This window comes from Dermacentor variabilis, chromosome 4 (assembly GCF_050947875.1).
Source record: "Dermacentor variabilis isolate Ectoservices chromosome 4, ASM5094787v1, whole genome shotgun sequence".
Taxonomy (NCBI): domain Eukaryota; kingdom Metazoa; phylum Arthropoda; class Arachnida; order Ixodida; family Ixodidae; genus Dermacentor; species Dermacentor variabilis.
This window is the reverse complement of record NC_134571.1, coordinates 34435209-34457518: the sequence shown is the minus strand read 5'-3', so window position 1 is coordinate 34457518 and position 22310 is coordinate 34435209. Positions and strand designations below refer to the sequence as shown.

Sequence of the window (22310 nt, the reverse complement as noted above, 5' to 3'; positions counted from 1 at the left end):
GTTTAAATGGTGACATCAGAAGTGAGATGCTAACACTCGAATAACAAAACTAAAACTTCGTAGACCACAGCGTGCCGTTTCAACACCTTCGATAAAAATTTTTCTGCAAGCTGACATTTCGAAAGATTTTTAAATTTGCAAAGCTTGTAACAATTATTTGCACCCACAATTGCAGGTCACTGCTTCCATGAGAGCTGTCTTCCTAGTCCAGGAGACTTTTGTGTAATCTGCAAGGAGGAGCATATCTGGAAGCGATGATAGCATTTGTGATGTTACGGCACATTTGAGTCAACAATGGCTGCTTGCCGTGCGGCCAACTCAACAGCGCCTTTAACTCCTGCCAGGTTGCGCCTCATCAGAAGGAAGTGTTCGTCATCGGGATATCTTGCTTGCTATGTATGTGTGTGCATTGTTGAGACAAGCGGCAATAGCGGTACTCTGTGCCATGTTGTGTGCTAGCCCTTGAAAGTCTGCTGTGTTGTCCTCAGGCTGCAACATGCCAGATTGCACCGCCGTCAGCATTTTGCAAGTTACCTGTTAGCCAGTTCAAACCACTTAGTAGTGAGAGACTGTGACCTTTCCCACCACAAGAAACTAGATGTTGGTTTGCTTTACGGCTTGATGAATGGATGGTTCCGGTAATAATGCGCTGGTGTATAAGTGGCAACCATTTGAAGTGTATTTACTAGTTTTATCTGATGACCTGGAGAACATGAAACCCCATTATTTGTCAAAACAGCTTCATGCATCTTGGAAATTGCGAAATTGTCAATGAAACTGTAAAAAAGAAAAAAAAACATGTCAGAGAAAACAACTAATTAAAATGAACGATTTATGAAATCCTGTGCATCACCTTTCCCTCAAGCCTCTTTTGAAGCCAAAGAATACTTCTAACAGATTACATTCCAACCGCAAACATAAGCACTTAGCAGAGATGAGTGAATAGGGAGGCGCTAGTGAGAGTTTCAGGACATTTCCTCTCTCCCTCCATTTCTTTCTTTCATCTTAGGAGTATGAATTTGGAATCTTTGTGTTGTGTTAGCTCAAGGCATGGTGCCTCTTACATTAATTTGACACCTTTAAGTTGTAGAAATATTGCTCGTATAGCTGGAGGAAATCCTGAAAAGTCAGCAAATCCATAATGAATACATTTTTGCTGGTCACCATAAGCTAAGTCACAATTTTGACAAGGCTTCAATGCACCTATTACTGCGACATTATGGCAACCTAAATGGGCTTCTTCATTCTTAGCGTAACTATTCAAGCTCGCTCATCACTCCTGTGGCACAGAGTGCTTCATTTTTTGCTGATCATCTTGTAGAAGCATTGTGCAGAAATAGCCGAGCTGCTATTCTAATGAAAAAAACATGAAACTCCAGAGGACTGGAACTGGCACAGTCGAAGGGTAGTTTTGAGGACTCGTTCCAAAAGACTGAGGTAATGCTCAATAGCCTAGCAAGAAAAGGAGAGTTCGTGGTTGGTAGTCAGCCTATCAACAGTTTGCAGAAGTGCATTTATCTAGACTAAGTACTAGTCACGAGGTACCCAGATTATGAGAAGGAAACTTCCAGAGAAATAAAGATGTGTTGGAGTGCATATGGCAGGCCTTATCAATTTATGATCAAGTGGTTACCAGTGTCCTGGACGTATCAAACTCTGATATATTGAATTATTGTCTATACAGAATGCTCGCAACATCCCCTTGAAAATCTCATGTGGAAGTTTAGCGCCTTACTGCACGTGTATTGAACTTTCACTCACCGCCACATACAGGGGCCAAGATGAAATAAATATCTTTCTCCCTCTATATATCAAATGCTGCACCCTTCAAGTGCACTTCTGAGGCCTGCAATCATTTCTAGCACCGTCAGAAATATTCATTGTCGATGAAACTGCACTGTTTCAGCAGATGCTGTCAAGCAAGACACTGAATGTGAAGGATATTACATGCCACGGAGGAAAAATGAGCAAAATGTGTGTGTTGCTGCAAGTGGCCATTCGTTATCAGCAAGAGCAAATCAACACACTGCTTCAAGAATGCAAAAGGCCTTCCAGTCTGATACACATTCCACAAGAAAGCATGGATGACATTGAGTCGTTTCACTGAGTCACTCTGGACATGAGATGCCAAACTGGACGTGTTTGCTTCGGCGGGTTTTGTCTTTTTTGTGCAACCAGGAGTTCCTGCAAATGGCATTTTAAGGTTCCATTAGTGGCCATAACGAGACCAACCCCAACCCCCGTTTGGACACATTTTTGCGTTAGTTTGGATTTAACAAAACCACCACCTGCCACATCCGCGCTTCAGTAGTCTTTGCGGAAAGACCCATCGGAGGAGCGGCGCACAAGACTTATCGCTGTGCGATTTACGGGTCCGCACTGAACGCTTTTTCCTTGCACTCATAGGAATACATATGATTGGGAATGTTGAATTTTTTTAAAGCCACTTTCAACTCTAGCAGCTGCAGCCTAAATCGACTCATTGCTAACGTAGGATGATTGGCTGTAAATGGTGCATTGTAACATACACACAAAGCACGTTGATGTGTGATTTGCAGTACAAGTGCATTGGTGGCGGCACATCACATATCTATATAGGTTGGTTTCCTTCTGCACTGCGTCCATATTCATCTTAGCCTGAATAAAAATGTGCTACAAGCACGTCAACGTGCGTGTGACGCACTGTGGTTTCTGTGACTTGCAGCAGGGTGATGCGGCTGTTTAAGGTTAGCGTTGTGATCAGTATATCAAAGACCACTCCACAATGCAAGTGATTTACAGCATTTGTGGGCAAAAAGATAAGTAATCTTTGGTGTGTTCGACACATCCTTGGAGAAACAAATCGGTGAATTCCCGCTTTTCACAATTTTGAGAAGCTGCCCAAGACGTGCGGAGTTTTCAGGCGTATATTATATTTCGCATTAATTGATGTGTCAAAATGGATATTTTGCCATCTCCTTCGAATCAAATATATCTAGTATTGACTGTATACAATCGGTGCTTTCTACATGCATGCTAGCCTGTCATGCTGGAACTTGGACAGTAAATGAGGAAACTTAGAGAAGAACCTACGGACCGCACAGCGAGCAGAGAAACAGAAAATGATCTATATAACATTAAGTGAGAAGAAAACAACGCTATTGATTAGGGACAGACTAATCAAGTCTATTTGAATGAGAGGGCAAATATGGGAAGCTGATAATCTAGTCAAGAATAATAGGGCATATATAGTAATAGATGACTACCAGGAGAAGGAAAATGTAGTCGAGAATGGCAGCAGATTAAGTGATGTGATTTTTAGCAAATTTGCTGGCATAGAATAGAGTTGGCTTGTGGAGGACAGAGGTATTTGGAGATTGCTGGGAGAGGCGTTCGTACCGAAGAGAAGGCCAAAAAACCACAGAGGGCGGTAACGTGAGACTGGGTGCACGCATTTCACAAACGCTGAGTAGATGACAAGGCCGACACTGAAGCCTGGAGAATGGCAGACAATAAGTGTGAGTGACTGGAAAAGCAGGGAAAAGTGGAAGAGTTTTACATGGCAAGATTTCTGATCAAAATATGCAGACCGGTACTTAACAGGTGCTTCACATACAAGCAAGCTCAGTGCAAAGGGGCACCACTCATGGTATCAACAATGTGGGATTGCTGCCGGTAAGGTGTGTGAAATAACTTGACACACTTGTTTTCAGAAAAGGACCATACGGTCTTAAGAAATGGTGCTTTTTGTGGGGGATTGAGTGAAAATAGGGGTTACAAACATCGCAGATATGATACAGTTACTATTTTTAATGTCATTCGATAGTTTTACTGATTAGTTGCCTGTGGCCTATAACTGCTTGCTGCAGTAGTTAGGTCAAGGAGCCCAAGAGTGTCGGGTAGTGTGCTGCATCCTTCTTTTTTTTTTATGACATGTATGAAATCATTGCCAAAAAATGTTCCTTACAGCTACTTCACTTGGAAGCCATATTAGGATCACATTTCAGCTACAGTCTTGGTCCGGACAGTGTGCAGTGTGACATAAACACATGCACATGAAAATCATGTCCGAGACACACATTCCATATGGTTGCCACTTTATACACGACCCCTTCCCCCTTCAAAGCAGCTAGTTTTTTAATCATGGCATGCAGTGAAACCATTTTTGATCTCTTAAAGTAACAGTATTGTGTCTCTGATCTTAATGTTTTGGGAGTGCTATTTTGAAATTTTCTTGCAACCGTTACAAGGCTCAAGAAGAGATGGTGGTAACAGGTCAGTTCCTTTGATTAAGCTATTTTTAATTGAGAGTATATTTTTATCTGTGTATGTCATACCTACACTCTGTTGAGTGCTATGAACTGGTTCTTTTAGCCGAATTAACCTGACCTGCGAGTTTTGCTGGTCCAAAGCAATGAACTTGAGTGTGCAAATATGCGAGCTGAAAATTTTCCTTCTCATTAAGTGCTATTTCACGATCTCGCAAATGTGTCATTTTTGGTTATATATGTATTATACACACTTGCAGACCTTGCTGTAAAGGATACTCTTGACCAAGCATCTTATTAGTTTTATATTAGTTGCATGTGAGCTGGTGTTCATTTGATCTGCAATGTCAGTTTCAGGAATCATATGCTTAGTGTGCAGTCATACCTCATTATAAAGAATCAGCATTATAAGCAAAAGTGTCTCCAGTATATTCTATGTTTGCCCAATGAATGTGGAGATCTATATTAGAGAGAATAGATATGCGACGATGCCCATGCAAAGATAGCCTAAGGCATAGAGAAACTATTCTAAAACAGAAAGAAAAAACATTCTGCTGTGAATTACTGACCCCATTATCAGTACATAATTCGCAATCTGTTGCTAAAATGCAAAGGCCCCCGCTGTCGTTGCCACCAGCTCCTGTGTTTATGTGGCGAGTCATGTGATCTGGTCATGACAACAAGGAAAAAAACTGGAGAAAATATTTCGAGTTCTTCGTTTCATTTTGTCGGCCGACATTTGTCCACAGAAATATTAGGCTTTAATCTTGCTGCCACTAGAGGCAGGTGACTAGCTTCACCTTACGCAAGTTGGCATGCTTCTTCAATGAGTGATGGCCCTTACATTATTGTGTCAAGATCTTACACAGATGTCGCTCTGAAGTGCAAAAAAGAAAATGAAGCATAATTTTCAACTGCATTCATGCACTGCTTATGCAGTTGGTCAGCACATTCATTGCCTTTGCAGGCAGTACAATTTAAGCTGCACGTATGCTTCGCCATAATCAAAACCAAATCGGTTCTTGTTCTCTTTGGCTTCATCATGATGTACAATTCCTGTTTAAACAAACCGTGATTATTTGTACTTCAGATTTGTTTTATTGCATGCAATAACCTGCTACAGCAGTGTTCTTTATAATGAGGTTCTACTGTACTCGTGGTTGAATATCATTCTTTACACTTACTTTTTCTTAATTTTTGATGAGGGGACAGTTTAGCAACAAAACAGAAAGAATGATGAACAAGAGACTTATTTTCTAGTCGCGCAATAAAGAGCATGCTGGAGCCTAGCTGGAGAGTCTAATAATTAGTGGGCCTTTAACCTGCTAAGTACATGAATGGACTTGGATGTGTCAGTGTAGTCTTTATTTTAGTTCGTTATTGGTCTTTTCTGGTCAATATGCTTCGCAGAACATAAATATCAGCAATAGTGCTACTTCTTATTTGCAGAGTCACTTAGAGCTTGTTTAAGGATGACTTTGCTTGCAGCATTCAATTATGAATGGCATTGCATGTTGGCATATCAAAGTATTTTATTATGTATGTATGATTTGTGCATTCGTTGTGTATCTAAAGAACTTGGCTCTAGCATGATATTGCTTACATGTTGGAGATTGGTTGGTATAAAGTACTCTTCTGCTTAACCGCCGGCTCATCTGAGCTTGGAATTTCACATCGCACTAGCACTTTGCCAGGCATTTTACTGAACAGCACCATGTGCTTCACTTTCGTGTAGTACTTGTCTACTTTATTCAGAACGAACTGCATGTCTGCCTCCAAGCACTGTGGTTTCTATTCCTGGCTACTGCTGCTACATTTCGATGTGGGGTCACATTTGATATGCAAAAATATTTCTGTACTTTACCAAGAAATCATTACCCAGTGAAGAACCGACGGTTGTTGAAACTAATCCGAAGCACTCCTCTGCAGCATCCCTAACAGCCCCTGTGTTTCTTTGGGATGTTACAAACGTGACTAATCAATAACCTGAAGGTGGATGTTGTCTTCGGCAATGCCAGACAAAATGTAGATTTTCTCAGTAACGTAACAGCAGGAGCCTTACAGTCTCTCAATGCTAGTTTGAAATAGTTGATCAGTAACACTGATGGATGGTGCCACTAAAAATTTTCTTGTAATATATGACACATAGCTGTAGTTTATTTTTGGATGAAAAAGGCAGCCAGTTGGGTGTAAAGATGTACTATCAAATGAAGTACACTGTGGACTGCTATGTCTCCACAATATTTTGCGCAAATGAACCAGCGATTCACCAGAAGAGCTCTTCATACCCGTCTCCCCTATATATGCAACATTTGGTTCTCACTTCCAGCGTTTTATTCAAAAGTATATTCTCAATGCTGTCTGCACCACCAAAAGAAGCGAAGGCTGGTGAGAAGGAGATGGAATTATGTTTTGTGCAATAGCCTCAAGACTAAGCTCGACACAGACTACAGTCATGAAAAAAAATTTTTTTCGCACTGCTTTACTTTTGTTAAGACAATTTCAATGGATGCGCCAGGTTTTTGCCATACAAAGCTGTGTGCCTAGGCGCTTCTTTTTTATTCCATCCACTGTGGATCTTGCACAGTGTCAAGATTACAGCCTTCAAAATTTAAATTATGGCATGCCTCAACTATTTTAGCTCATTGTGAATGTGTATTATGTGCCGTCACCGTTCATGCGACTAATAGAAATGTCCTTTCATGCGTGCACACGCATTGCTGCGCCTACAATCAAGTATACTTACCCTTATATTCTTAAACATTACTCCAGTCATAGTTTTACCTTTACTCCTGAAAGCGGAGGACAGGTCAACCCATAATGTGAATTGTTTACCATGCTTGAGTAACATTCCTTGGCATTTACCAAACTGAATTTTTGTAGTCAGACATACTAGGACCAGGCACTGTGTGAAGATGCTTTTCTCTAGCAACTCCTAATAGCAAGAACTAGCAAGAAACATTATTGAAGTGCACTGTCTACTTCAGTCAACAGGTGGTGCTGTCCTGCGCTCAATGAAGTCAAGGAAGCCCTACAAGTCGAGCCTGTTTGTGGATACATGTTTACCCTAGAAGAAGATAGCAGTGTTATTATTTTTTCCCTCTGTGCCACATTGTTTGTTGCTTCCTCTAGTCCCTTTATGAGCCTTAATGGTTCTATGCCATCGACTTAGGTGCTACTTTGACAGGTGTTTGCTAAAGTGCACAAAAGTCATCTTGCTGGAATGTCTCCAATGAATGCTTGTGTGTTGAAAGGAACTGTCTGTCCCATCTGCTGATTAGTAGAGCCACACACAAAAGACAATGATGACACCCAGACGTAGTTCTGTATAAAAAAAACATAGAAGCTCCTGTTTATTCATGCCGACTAGAAAATGCACACACGCATCAGATTCCATCCACTCGCATCTGCTTGTTTATGTACAATGTTAAACTTGTTCTCACTCTTGGCATTGTATGTTGGCTACCTGTGAACTCTTGCGTTCTTCGTTTTTTCTTCTTTCTTGAAGTGCTGCACACTGATGAACGTAAAGTCCTTGTGTCAAGCTCATCATCGAAGCAATGTGCAGTGAAAAGTGTGATTGCAAACGACTGCTTTTTACATTACATCACCCCATCTTTCGACGCTCGCATTCTTGTCACAGAAATAAATTAGTATGTACATAACACAACAGCTGTTTCTTTTCACAGAGTACTGGTGCCTTTGCATGAACAGTCAACTCATCATAATTTAAACGCTGGTAATTTAGAATGTCAGTTAATTCAAACAAGTCTCATGGTGTTCATTAAGCAAGTTACATTTTCAGTGCATATTGAAATTGGTTCATTTGAACAATGCTTTTGGTTAATCCTTTCCAGAAAAGAGCAGTGCAGTCAAAAACAACTGGTGATGGAATATTCCAAGGACTGAATGGTCAAAGACATGCCCTCGTTTTATGCTGGAGGGTGCCAGTAAGCAATGCCACCAACTTGGCTGCCCGTTCACAGCTCTGCTATTCTAAATGTGCTTGTGCAGTCTACGAAACCTCGCAGTGACCGTTCAATCACTTTTGTACATATAATAGTCCCTAATTTTGTTTTGTATCATACAGCAGATGACTCAAATATCTGTGGTATAGAGGAGTCTGAATTAATACAAACTGACTGTAATTGATATTGGCGGCGAGCTCGACCACTGGAAACGCTAGCGCCACCGTCGGCGTGACGTGGCATGAGGATGAGGGATCACGTGGACACAGCGACCGCGTCGGCTGCTTCGGAAGCGCCGAAGTGAGCTGAAAACGAAAGTTTTAAAGTCCCACCTGCGCCGCTGTTCTAATTAAGTGGTGAGGCTTTAACGCCTTGGCTGTCTGCTTGACAACATATGAAAGTACTATAATATGTAGTGGCTGCCTTTGGAGGCGTGCAGCATGGTAGGCTACTGCTCGGTGCCGCATTGCCGGACGCACGCAACGGAGCCCGGTGTCAGCCTTATTCACACGTAGCCACAGGGCAGGGAGCTGCGTGAAGCTTGGCTGGCGAAACTTAGAACCGGCAGACAGCGATCGGCTACAACTCGGGTATGCAGCAAGCACAGACGCGAGGAACATTTCTGCTACGGCACCGGGACTGCGCGATGTTCGGTGAGTAGCAGAAAACGCGCACTGAAACGCTCGCCCGCGCCCGTTGCCCGGCTAATGTCATGAAGGTTTGGTCTATGAACTTGATGCTAGATACTGGCAAGTTCACTGGAACGGAAAGGGTGCGGTAAGACGCACATTAAAGAAAGGCACGGCATATGGTCATGTTTGTGTTATAAATTAATGCTCTGGATTACGAAAATCAAACAGAAGGAAATCGCATGCCGAGAAGACCGATGAACATACAGTGCGACGCAACTTGAGAAATAATATTGAAATGTCCAAGAATTTAGAAGGCAAAAAAAGATTGAATCGTCGCGACAGCACATCACAGTCGCCGTAGATATAGGCGTCGAAGTCTCTGTAACGGAATTATTTTTGAACAGTTCTGATGGCGTCCACGCAACAATGGTTGCTAGTGTACTGTCAAATGCTCGTATGTTGCGGCCTAGAGCTCACGGCATGGTGCGAAAACGCGCTCGCAGCGAAATGCAGACGCGCAGTCGGTCGCTGCGAACCCGTGCGATCGCTGGATTGAGGCTCCATTCTGTTATGCCCCATTCGGTTATATAGACAGCCCACTATAAAAACATATTTCACATACTTTACTCTCGGCGTTTGCCTACCTTTCACGCAAGAAGCCGGTTCGGGAGACTCCATCGCGGCGACCGCGCGCAGTGGCGTTCATGTACTGTACGTAGTCGGTAAAGAGAGAGCGTCTGTAAACGATTCTGTGCTTTCAGTTTGCCCAAGATTATTATATCGACAGTCAAAAACTTCCCTCGTTTTGAGAGTACCTACATAAATGTCCAGGAGGGCTGCCGCGTGGTATATTTATTGAGCGTCGTAAGCGAAACCTACGGGGAGCGCGCCGCGTGATCCCTCATATTACGCAAGTGAGGCGCTTCCGACAGATGGCGACTCCGTAACTCCTCGCCGCCAATACAGGAACAACCTTTCAGTGGCATGAATTCAAAGATGTTGGAAAAGGTTTTGCTGCTGCAGTGACTAGTAACTTTTGTGAGAGCAGGGTACTTTTTACTAATCACATCCGAGTTCTTTCTTACATGCAAATATATCTAGGCTGTACATACTTTCTTCGCTGTAAGCTAGCCATTACTGCCTTATTACCTCTTTTAAGTGCAGTGGTACATGCTTTGCCTAAGTGAAAGGTACTTGTTTATCATTGATCTGTCTCCATTTATATTAAAAGCAGGGGCTCTATCGTATATGTGTTTTTAACATGAAGCATGAGGTGCATTATGTTGCAATTGTAGGTTTTGGGCCGCCAGAAATACTAGTTCTTTGTAATGGTCATGACTGCAAGAACAAGTTTTATAACTCGGCACTGTACAAGTGGGGGGAAAAGAAACAATAATAATGGGGCGAAAAGGATTTCTTTCCATTAACAGCACACTTTCTACATGAAAATACTATTCTTACTCTTTGTCACCCTAGAAAATTAATCTGTCATAGGGGTAAATGAAACTAATGTAATGTGTTCTGTATGCATTATACCCCATTTGACAACCCTGGCATTTGAATTCCAAATTAGGAGCAATGGTTTGCAGTTCTTGGGTTAAAGGTCACTATTTTTCCTGGTACTATTGAACAATGAGCAAATCCTTTCTTTCTTTGTGTGGGGTCATGCTATATATTCAAGAAATAGAAAAAAAGACTGATCTAGCAGGCAAAACTTCCCAGTGGCATTAAATCGGTGTTTTGTAGTGAGGCACAATCATCGCGAAAAAAAAGAATGCAAATAAGATCTTCTGCAGCCAATACCTGCATCATTTCACTGAAGCATAAGGTAAGTTCTTTGAAAGGCAAGCTATTATATCACAATTAACAATCGCTTTCCTCTTCTCTTGCCGAAGGCATCCAAGCTCTTGCAAACATTGTAGATAAGCGATACAGAAGCATCGTCACAACCTTGGCGCAGCAGTCCTGCGCAAATATATTATCTCTACATGAGGTAATCAAAATGCAGGGCACTTAACAGGGTTTCCTTAGGTAAATATCACAGACTAGATTAAGGTTGTCTTGCCAGGCGCCATGCTGTACTGTCAGAGAACACAGACTTTGTTGGTTGTGAGGGCCTTGAGTGTTTTGTGGGTGACAGATCTGGAAAGAGAGATGAAAGAAAGCAGGGTGCATCCGTGAACGTGAAAGAGCACACCTCTGCATGAGCATGTGCTGTACGGGCAGTCACTGTCTGCTATATATAAACACACGCGATACTGAGCCAGTAGCTTTTGCCAGACAATGCCAATTTCAAAAACTTGCTCATCTGCCATTCTCTGAAAGCAGACGAGTGCCTCTCATCAGAAAGAATAATAAAGAAATGAGTGTACCAGTGCTGTTTGGGCATGGGTGTTAATAGTGAACTTTCTGATGGTTCTTTCAAGGTATCTGTTAATGTGTAAGAACATTACTGCTGCCACCATGCAAATGTGGCCTTCAATGTTTATGGTGCAGCAGGATGCCCCAATCCTAACGGTCATCGCTTTGGACTTGAGGTCACCGCCATCATTATGGCTTAATCAATGGCTATGGTGCATACCCAGTAAAAATAGTTGGCTGATAGTTGGCCGCTGCAGATAACACTATGCCGTGTTTAGTTTTGTCTTCCTTCCCCTCCTCCTTGACACTTGAAAATGCTCCCTAGGCTATCACCTGCACGATATGTTTCTTTGAGCATGCAGGGCATGTGGTGAATGCGTCGCTACTGTGCTCTTGCATCAAAAACGGCATCTTTGCAAAAAGTGCGCAAACATATAATGTCTGTGAAGCTTACCTCATGGTAAATGTCGGTATAGATGATGAGAACAAAATGTACAGCTGATAATCATTATTTCGAAGGGCATAGTTCTTGTGCGTTTCTGTACACATGTACACTTCTGTAGCCTGGTGACTTGAACTGCCTGCAAAGAAAATTTTTTCATGACTTACTACACTGAGACCTTCTTACTGCGAACACCACATTAACGAACTTTTCAGAAAATCCCTGCTCACTGCTGATAGTTTCAACATAAAAATATTTCAGTACTGTGAACTTCATAAGACCAGATTCTTCAGAATAAAGATCGTTATTCAATTTCCGTGTCATGTTAACAACGCCTCAGTAGTACGAGCTAATGTTCAGAAATTTTGGGATTCTTGGGTGTCCTTGTGCCCTTTACGGCAGCGGGAACAATAGGCTAGCAGACAACAAGGGGCAAAAAGCGAACGCTGCGGTGCATAGGCTAGAAAAACCCGAGACGGCGCCGGAGGAAAAAAAAATGAACACCGGGAGGGGACTTTATTGCGGAGGTAACTACGCAACAGGTTCATGCTAGCCCATGCTGCGCCCAAACAAGTGCAATTGCCCAGCAACGGAGACGCGTCTCTTCCTTCTTCCGCTCTTCTTTCTTTCGAGCTTCTTTCTGCGGCCATACCAGCTACGCGCGCAGAGGAATGTAAAATCCACGCTCGGGGCGGGAACGCCGCACAGTCGCACTTCCCGGACGATGTTTACATGCGCTTGCACTTTGGAACAGTTCAGGTGTCCATTTGGAGTGGACACCTGAACCTGAAGTTGTCACAGCAAGTAGTGTGAAAAACACGAACTTAAGCGACAAGCGACGCGATGGAGATGGCTGTCGCGTTCGCTCGTTGCTCAGAAGTCAAACTAGGGTCCCTAGAAATACTTAATAGAAAGTATTTCTAGGGACCCTAGTCAAACTCCAAGCGAGCGACCGCTTCGCGCGACAGCTCTCCAGTGTTGCCGGTATTAGGGGATCGAGTTAGCGCCAAACCTGGCGTGGCACTTGCCATAATTGTTTAAGTTAATTTGTTTGGCTGTACAACGGAATGTAAAGTCTTCTGAAGGTCTTGCAATAATAGGTTTATTTTGTTTACATATCAAAATTTGGTAGTTTGCTCGTTCCGTTTGTATAGTGAGAAGCGCGCACGTGCGCAAACCGGTAGTACGCCACTAATGTACATCCTGTTCCGGCTGCCTACTATTGGCTAGTCGCTCATAGCACTTCCGGGCGACGAGCGACGGATTCTAGATTTGCAAAACCTAGCGATCGCGCGACAAGACCGAGCGATCTGTTCAAGCAACGGCACGATCCGTCGCGCGAAGCCGTCGCGCACAAAATCGCGCTCATGGGGTTTAGCCTTTATAGGTAACATGGGGCTTCTTCATTGTTCGTGATTTTCCCGGCATCAGCGTCTCTCTTGCTCGCGCCACTGGGGGTTTGTGGCAGCGGAACCTATGCAAAATAGCAACGGCACGGGCCGAGAGCCAACAGCGACATTTTAACGCGATAGCGTTAAGGAGCTCGTGTCGCAGAAAAGCCGGTGTCGTCGGCGTCGGCGTCCGCGGCGTTGGCCGTGAGCGATAAATCACGGCAGGCACTTCATAAATAAAAAGCAACTTCCAAGATGGGCTGGGTGGGAATCGAACCAGGGCCTCCGGAGTGTGAGACGGAGACGTTACCACTGAGCCACGAGTTCGATGCTTCAAAGCGGTACAAAAGCGCCTCTGGTGAACGCGGTGTTGCCTTAGAAACGAGCTGTTTCTAAGGCTCAGGCGTGCGTCGCTTGCTCAGGCGCACATTTCGTTGTCGCGCCGAACGCTGCGTTGCTCGACGCTCACCGCGTCCGATGCGGGGCGCGTAGTCGCTGCGCCGTAGCCCATTGTCTTACACCCCTTGGCGGGTCGACGGGAACGCTGTCGCGTTCAACTCTTGAAGGCGAAGCTTAAGCGTCCTCCAATTTTTCATGACACAACTGACAAACTGATTGAGGGGTTGGTGGGTGAAATGGTTCATTTTGGGGCTTTCACTCTAAGGACCTTTCAAAATAACGAAGCTTTTGCCGCGGTCCCCTGAAATTCGTCATATCGAGATTTCACAGTATACAACTCAGTATCAAGACATTAAAGCTTATCACAACCACACTACGTTTGCTCCACATCAAAACAACGATTAGGTACACAACACGCTTTGCTGGAAATATTTACTCAACGACTGGCCATGACAACGCTAAATTTCCTTGCTGTAGGAGCACGTAGCCTGAAATTTAATGGTTCACGGGGATGGCTATGAAATGCACATTGGTCTTACAATTACAGTGTGCATGTATTGTTTATTAGAGAGTAGGTTTTTATTAATTGCTGTAGTGCGTTCCAAAAATTTTGCTACCAGTATACTTATCACAATGCTCAGTCTCCCCTTTTGTCTTTTAAGACCTTGGAACAGCCATCAGTCAAAACTTTAATAATGCAATATCCACTTCAGTCTGAATTTAGAATTGTAGTATACAAATATGCATTTTCTGGTGTTCTTTTATAATTAATGCATCAAAATTTCAATAATTCTAGCTGCATGCCTCTTTAAAATATGTTCACACTAACAGTAATAGAACCAACAGTCAAATGATCTGCATAGAAACCATTACTGTTATACTGTTTATTTCTGCACACCCCCATCATGCCATCACATCTAATGCTTCCTTGCCTAGCTTGCACAACAAAAAAGCTGAATCAGAACGACGGTAATCTTCCCATCTGCCAACACAAGGTGCGTGAGAAGATTGCTGAAGCAAACTTGAGCTTGCTGTTTTGTGTGACATTGTTCAGTGAACAGGGCCTTTGCCTGGAAACTGGAACGTTTTTTTATCCTTGTGCTATGACCTTTCAGGCTCACCCTTTGTATTGTGGCAGCAACAGGTATGGGAAATATATCTTCCTTACATGTCCTTCTCACCTACTGTCTGTTTATCATTCTCAGTCATCTCCTCTTTCTTACCTCTGCCTTCTGCATACTAATCTCCTTCATCATGACTGCTATAAAATCCTGGTTCTTCCTATAAATTTGTGCCTTCATTGCCATTACAATGTGACTAAACAATGCTCAAACAATTCCCTGGATACCATTCAGCGGTGGCAAATATCTACAATGCCAAAGGTTTGGTTGTAACTTTCCGTGCTCAAGCATGCAGTCATAGCACCAAAGAAAGCCGAATCATGGCACCCAATTTGTTTACAAGCATTAATTAAGGAGTTTGTGTGCTCGCCTGAGAGACCGGCATGCGTAGGGCCACCAACATACTCTGCAGAGGAAAGGTATTAAAAGATACTAGAAAAAAGGATAGGAAGAGCGTGGTAGTGAAACAGATTCGCTTATAATGCGAAGCAGTTGCGTAAATGAACCGAAACTTCGGCAATCTCGGGACCTACGAATTCAGTACAGGTTCCGCCCACGAAAGCAGACCGCACGTACCCTCCACGCTTCGAAACACGACTCCCCAGAGATGCCGATATTGAAAGAAGTTCGCCTACGCCGTGATGCCACGGGAATAAGTGCACCTAACTGGCTGCCTCACCTGCCCGAATTCTCGGGTATGACACCGCAGTCATGGCTGCACTGTTGTGCTTCAATTGCAGTCGTCAATGGCATGAATCTGCGCAACAAGAGGCCACAGTACGCACCTGCATTCGAGGCCGCCCCCTCGGCGGCGTCCGGCGTCGTGAAGTAGGCGGAGCTGACGAGCTTGTAGAGCGCACGCAGCATTTCCTGGCGCTTGCGCAGGCTGACACACTTGCCGTCTTTCGTGCGGCCAATCTCATCCTCCACGGGGTGCACGCTCGTCAGGCTCCGTTGCCTCTTGACGTTTACCAGGAGGAACCTGAAACGAGCAGAGAAACTGAGGTTGAAGAAATTGTGCAGAAACCGTTGCCAATGATTGTCAATTAACCTCTCAAACAGGCGGATGCTTCTGGAAAGCTATTCGCTTTATTAAAGGAATTGTGAGCTTGAAGGTGTACATTTGTTGCGGTAAGGACATTTAGGATAGCGTTCGTTGTTTAACTGCGTACTTCCGTAGAGAACTGCCCTCTCCGGCAGTCGCACAGAAGGAGGCGGCGGCGGGAGAAGGGGGCTGTCTTCCCCGAGCGTTCCACCACAGCATTCTCTAAACCTCCAGATTCCCAAGAGCTCTGGCGCGGCTATATTCGCTTACACAAACAACTCCAAGCAATGTTACGAAGGCATGCCTCCAACGGAGCGAAGTTGTACCTTCACGCTGTCACCCATTGTGCCCATCTTCACAACCTCCGAAATACCCCTGGTTGTTTAATGAAATTTGACGAAATATTTCTTTTAACTTTGCAAATAGCTTATCTAGAACCCGTGCAGTGTGCGAGAACTACGTTCGCATCGAAGGCTTTTTAACACTGAGTCGTGCTTCCTAAAGGGCTGCAGAAAATAGCGCCTATTCCTCTTCACATCACAGTCTCTCTCCGATAAATTTACTGTTGGCATCCCGCGATGAGCGCGCCCGGCAACTCGGTTGCACGAGAATAAGTGCATCCTTCGTAGGCGGTGAAAGTCCGATCGCCAACCACCGACCACGAAAACGGAATAGCCAAAGAAAGCTTTTTGCTTTATAAAGAAGGGGGAAGGGTATAGTCGCCGAGCGCTGCGGGAGCAGGCTGCAGTCCACTTTCTTCCCCGAGTTCGATATGTGAAGCTTTCGTCACGTGATATATCGAATTTAATCGGTCATTATTCCCTTATACGAGTGACCTCTCTACTTTTGACAAAGAGTGCGCACGTGCTCGTATCTTGACCTATAAAGCTCGGCTAGCCGCAGCTGGCGCTCTAGAATAGGTACAGCACATGCTGATGTGGCGTAGACGTGACAAAAGCTTTCTTAAAGGGGCACTAGAGAGAAAAACTAAATTAGTTTGAACAGATAAGCATTAAAAGGAGACTTCGAAATTTTCGCAAATTTTGCTATAAACTGATTATTAATATGAAGGTCCAAAATTCATTTCTTGAATTTCGCGCCAGAAACTCAACGCTGGTACATCAGTATGATTTCACAAATTTCAGTTATTCTTTTTCTTTTTCGTTCGGTAAAAGTTTCTGAAGCATGCCACGGTCAATCTGCGGCTACTTTAGAACACAATGTAGTCAACTTCTTACTAATGAGCAATTAACTAGGCTCCAGCAGACGCCATCATAATTCATGACGTTGCAGTAAGCTGGTGCGGGAACTTCAAGGCGGCGGCGCCACATGTCTTTCCTTCTCGCGTCTTTTCTGGCTTGCCAAGCATTTTTTCGCGGTGTAACAGGGGACGTTTTTGGTATTCTAGAAAGGTAACTTATTAATACAAGTGAAATCATACCTTTGTTCTCTTTGTAGTGTCAGTTTAATTATAGACTCGCATTCCATATTAAAAACAGCGTACTGCTGGCATTGATGAACTTGAAAGCTGTAGCTTGGGAATACCTGTAGATGTAACACGTGCTCTCCGAGCCCCTGCAGCCTATATGCTGTCGGTATTACCGGCCTTATATTAATTCATTTCTTTTCCCTTCATAATCTTAACTGGAACCTTTCTTTTTCCAACTCTCCGTGAACTTCGGAATTGCACATACGCCCGTTTCACGAGGATGGTGCATCGCAAGAGCGAAGTAACATTACGCATCATTTGGGAGTCGCGAAGCCATTATCAACGTAACAGCATATATCTTATGCGAGGAATATATATATATATATATATATATATATATATATATATATATATATGTATATATATATCACTGAATGGGGCACATTTGCATGATAAATGTAATACAGGGTGCTTACCCCAGAATGTTTTTGTCCAGTGGAGGCAACGTCACTGTCTTCTTATCGGACGTCGAGCAAAGCGGGAAATTTCTAGGATGCACACTAGAGGCCGATTTGAGCAAGTCGAAAGCTTCGTTCCAGAACCTGCACACCTGCAATGACAAAAAAAAAAGATGTTTTTACAGACCCACATATTACAGCATGAACAAAAAAGGTCAGCACGCGATCTTCCTGCATGCATTTCGATGAATACGATCAACATCGCTTCATGATGAATATGATCAAATACGTTTTCAACATATCCCTTTCGCCGAAACTGAAGCGGTCAGGTGTAGAGTACGTAAAAGTCGCAAGAGGTGTGGTGCTTCGTACCTCTTCCTCGAGAACTGGTAAAGATGGTGCTGGTCCGCAGAGAAGGCACAGCTCAACACCTTGCGTCAACTGCAGTGTAACCAGGCGGTTGCTGACCTGCGGTGAGAAGCAGAAAAATCATGAGCCATTCCACTCTGTGAAGGTGGCTGACCAGAGGTGCTGTTTAGCACACAACACGGAGATGACACATCATTTTGAACAAAGGTACAAACTCGTTTGTAGTCTTGATGGGTGCTCATCATGACAAAAGGTACGCACACTCATTTATTGTCTTGATCAGTACTCAATATTTCACTCGCAACTGCAAATAAATTCTTTGATAATGTCAAATCGATGCACGTACGCCACTGTTCGGTGGGCCGGATCGGTGTCGCATCACAAGCGATATGTCTGCAGCGCGGAATGCGTAAACCGCTACCGCTCCCTTTTCAGTACCGACACATCCACATCGAAATCACCGACAACGACAACAGGGGTAGTGTCATCGCAGCTAATTCACGCAAAGTGAGTAGCCCTGAACCTTACGGGACTATGAAGCATTGCATTTTTTGCTTGCTTACAAGGGATGAACCATTGCTAATGGGGGTAGGAGCCATTGATGATGACAGTTTTCGACATTCCTGCTTTCGACATTTTTTGCTTCCTTTCGAGAGCATGAATGCTTACGGGGGTATGAGCCACTGATGATGATAGGTTTAGTTCACGAAGAACGAAAATTCACGGAACCCTAGCCATATACAGCTTACCTGTAGTAAGAAAGCGAGGTTAGGCATTACGAGCGATGCCACTGGCAGGCAAAGAAGCCGATCATGCGGACCACTATGTAAAGTATACCGCCAGGTGACCTTTCCGCTCGCGCGACCTGCAGATCGAACTTGTTCGGAACGCTGGCGGTAGCAACGGCGCGGTATCCAACGCAGCGCCTATATCATCACATCTGCGTGTCTGCACTATGTTACCGAGCCATCGTACGCATTAACGGGCCCTTCTGCAGCGATGCTTGTGCGCTCCACTAAATACTGCAATGATCCTTGGACGCCCTTTGCGCAACTATAATGTATGTCGCTCCCCTTGGGTTTTCGCACACAATGCTCCCTCTGCGCAGCCAACTGCCTCCACCACGGAAAACGCTATTCGTTGTCCTAACAGGCTGTAACCTTCATTTCATGTGCGTAGGCTGTGAGCGAGGAATGGACGAGGCCGACGTATATATATACACACAGGCGCTCTTCCTGCACGCATCCCGACGAATTAGTTTATTGCCTCAGGTTTTCAACCTATCCCTTTCGGCGAAACTAAAGCGGCCAATCTTCCTCCAAGTTATAGTGTTGTCCGGCACTTGCCGGCCAGCCGCGCTTACTCACCAGTGGGCAGCTGGTGGGCAGGTAGACGGGCGTCTCGCGAGAAATGCAGCGCGTGCCCGCGCGGGCGGCGATAGCCAGCAGCGTGGTCTCCTCGCGGGTGAGGCGCATCCACTGCTTGGTGGCCACGGCCACCTTTCCCCGCACCAACAGGCAGCCGTACAGGCTGTCCACTTCCTCCACGAACGTGTCCAGGTAGTGCTGCGCAATCGGGCACCCCGCCGGCTGTCAAACGAAACTGCCGACACTCGCTTTCGACAGTGTAAGGGGTAATCGCCGTCACGCCGTGATTATGAATGCCGTGATCTGTCACAAGTGACTTGTGGGACAAAAAGAAAGAAAAGTTCGGCATAGAAGAGTCGGCTAAAATGCACAAACGCCTTACTTTAACGGCTACATAAGACTACTACCAATGAGATCAAATACCTCGTGGCAAAGGTTAAGATACCTTGCGGCGAACGGCAACCAAAGAGAGTTGGGCTAATTCGCGCCAGTGCTAAACTTTTCGAGCAATATGCGACCCTACTGTCGACGCCGGAGAAGCATTCCGCGGTTTCGTGCTTAAGACAAGAAGAAAAGAGATATAAATAACAGAGAAAGAGAGAGGGAGAAATAAATGTTCTTGATAACAAAGCACATTCCTTCTTGTTCTTCTTAGCGCATATCTTTCGTTTCTTTTTACAGCATGCACAACCGCAATTCTTTATCCTTTAAAGAGTGTAACCGTAAGCTCTGATCGTTATGTAAAGTAATAAAGCGAGCTTTGCAACATACCTGAAGCGCCTGGCTTTCTGTACATAGGATGAAGTCGGTGACCCCCGTAAGGTCGCCAAGTGTGCAGGCATCTTGATCCAGTTGGCACAACAGATGATCCACCACGGGATAACAAACCTGGACGGCGGAGTCAAAGCAAGGCAAAAACCTCAGTGTTCCCATTCACGCTCACTTGATGCTCATTCCGAAAAGAAAATGCACTGTTGTATCGAGTACTTTACACGGTGGCTTGAACCTGCCAAAGTTCATGCCGCTATCGGAAGATGCATTTTGTTTACAAGCGTACCTAGATTCGGCGGATGCGCCAGGTTCTGCAAATTCTAGGATTTTTCTCAAATTACGAGAAAGCTCTTGGGCCGGACTGTCTAGCTCTTTTCAGTGGCGCAGCCAAGGATGGAGGGGGCTACCGGACTTCAGCTCCCCTAGTCCGCCCCCCCCCCCCCCCGCGCTGAAATGTTTGCGGCCAGCGCCCTGCTCCCTTTTATACTTGGCATATCGCCTATCAACAAAGGAGCATATCCTTACAACGCGCCCCAGACAAGGATGGTGCACACCTTCAGGCAGACCAATGGCCTGCTCACGATTATAGTTGTATTATTATGCACCAAGCACGGGAAACTTAACAGGGAATAATGGAACCTTAGTCCCCCCCCCCCTCAAAATGTAACTTTAGCCTCATCCCGAAAAGAAAATCCTGGCTAAGCGCTTGGCTCTATTGCAAGCAAGGTTACAGAGGAGTTCTCAGTGCTTCGCGACTGCAGACCGAAGGGGATCGCTGTGCTTCGTCATTGTGGACTGAAGGTGATCGTTACGTTCGGTCGATGCGCACATAATGAAATGACGGAAAATCGCGAGTGCTTGTAGGGTCTTCACATGTGTTATTTATTGATTGCTTGCTTAACATAGTGTAATCTTGTATCCTTTGTCAGCGAACCGCGAACACTATTCTAGACACTGTAAAATTCCACCACATCGTCGATTTCGCCATCTTGTCAGCTCTGATTGGCTCACCGGCAAGCTACGCTCCTTGTGATTGGTTTAAGAAGCCAATATGGCGGAATTCCCCAACTTCCAGAATAGCACTTCCGCGACATGCCGTTACTTCCTTTTTTCGATTCCGTGAGGCTCGCGGACAGTGGGAACGGGCAAAAGAACTGGAATCATGGCAGGTATAAGGCATCAATTTCTTCCACTCGATTCTGTGCCACCCTTACCGTCCACTGTTTACGGTCGGTTAATCCCTTGATAACGCGGGGGGAGCGCCGCTCTGACCACAAACGAAGCGCGATAAGAAATGACATTGGAATATATATAAGTATCATTACATTATCCCGGCCTTGTAGGACATTCGTCTTTTGAACAAAGCGTAGAGAGCAAAAGAAAACTGCCTAGATGTTTGTGCCCATCGTCTGATGGCGCCTTGTTCTAAATGCTAACTCGCAAGTGATGGAAGTGTGACGAAGCATGAAGCACATGACTGACCCTGAGTTCCCGCTTGAGCCTGTCGACGTTGTGTATGGTCTGCAGGGTCTCCAGCCCCACGGCCATCACCATGGCGGCGAACACGTTGTCCAGCAGCCGGTTCAGGTGCTCGTCGCTCGAGTTGTCGTTGTTGGTCACCACAAGTAACACCACGCTGCGTACCAGAGCAGGCGGGCTTCATATCGGCAGGAAGGCGTCACGACGCAGCCAGCAGAGCTTGCGCATGATAGCACTGCGCGCAACCTCTTACTCGGAACACTATTCAAGGTTCAGGTATGATTGACAGGACAACAAACGCACGTCACGGCATATCTAAGCGCTCGGCGCTTTAGTTACTCTTTAGTTTAGTCTTTGTATTAGTTACAAAGAACCATAAATTGTGCTGTTTTTCGTCGGACAAGCCATAGTCCCACTGTTTCGTTTTTACAAAGCAGAATGGTGAACACAACACGTGGCACACTAGTAATTCAACTAGCAAGTTAAGTTCTATGGAGAAACGCTATGGAGAAAATTAGCTCAAATAACATATCAAATTCTCTTTTCTACATACGAAATAAAACTAACTCTAGCAAGACTTGCCCTCGCGGTTACCACTGCTTATGCAGAAAAGAAAGTTTTGGTTATAACTGCTTCGCAGCCGCATGATCGGACACAGGTAAGAGTAGGACATCTTCGCCCACCTGTCGTGGTAGCTCCTCCAGACGGCCTTGGCTCCTTTGGTGGTGGTACTGTGCAGGGAAGCGCCCCTCAGATGGGAGAACAGGTGTACGCCGTTGAGCGTGCCCACCGACGCAAATGGTAGCTGCGCACAAAAGTAAGAATGTAAGA

The 22310-nt window shown here is 44.8% G+C and overlaps 2 protein-coding genes across 4 annotated transcripts in view; one reads left to right on the top strand and one right to left on the bottom strand.

Moving 5' to 3' along the window:
* p (WD40 repeat domain-containing protein pink) overlaps positions 1 to 7917 on the top strand; it is a 48403-nt gene extending 40486 nt beyond the window's left edge. For 2 of the 3 annotated variants that reach the window (XM_075688631.1, XM_075688630.1), the window contains one exon: positions 176 to 7917. In XM_075688631.1, coding sequence (XP_075544746.1) covers positions 176 to 258 — 83 coding nt within the window. In that variant the 3' untranslated portion in view covers positions 259 to 7917. The remainder of the gene's footprint in view (positions 1 to 175) is intronic. The other variant, XR_012827333.1, reaches the window with a different exon arrangement.
* Positions 7567 to 22310, bottom strand: part of fy (fuzzy planar cell polarity protein-like protein) — a 49143-nt gene continuing 34399 nt past the window's right edge. The window contains exons 2-10 of the mRNA XM_075688633.1: positions 22163 to 22284; positions 21483 to 21636; positions 20001 to 20117; positions 19230 to 19427; positions 17866 to 17961; positions 17512 to 17645; positions 15347 to 15543; positions 11663 to 11789; positions 7567 to 10989 (exon numbers count right to left, since the gene is read on the bottom strand). Of these exons, the coding sequence (XP_075544748.1) occupies positions 10932 to 10989; positions 11663 to 11789; positions 15347 to 15543; positions 17512 to 17645; positions 17866 to 17961; positions 19230 to 19427; positions 20001 to 20117; positions 21483 to 21636; positions 22163 to 22284 (1203 nt within the window). The 3' untranslated portion in view covers positions 7567 to 10931. The remainder of the gene's footprint in view (positions 10990 to 11662; positions 11790 to 15346; positions 15544 to 17511; positions 17646 to 17865; positions 17962 to 19229; positions 19428 to 20000; positions 20118 to 21482; positions 21637 to 22162; positions 22285 to 22310) is intronic.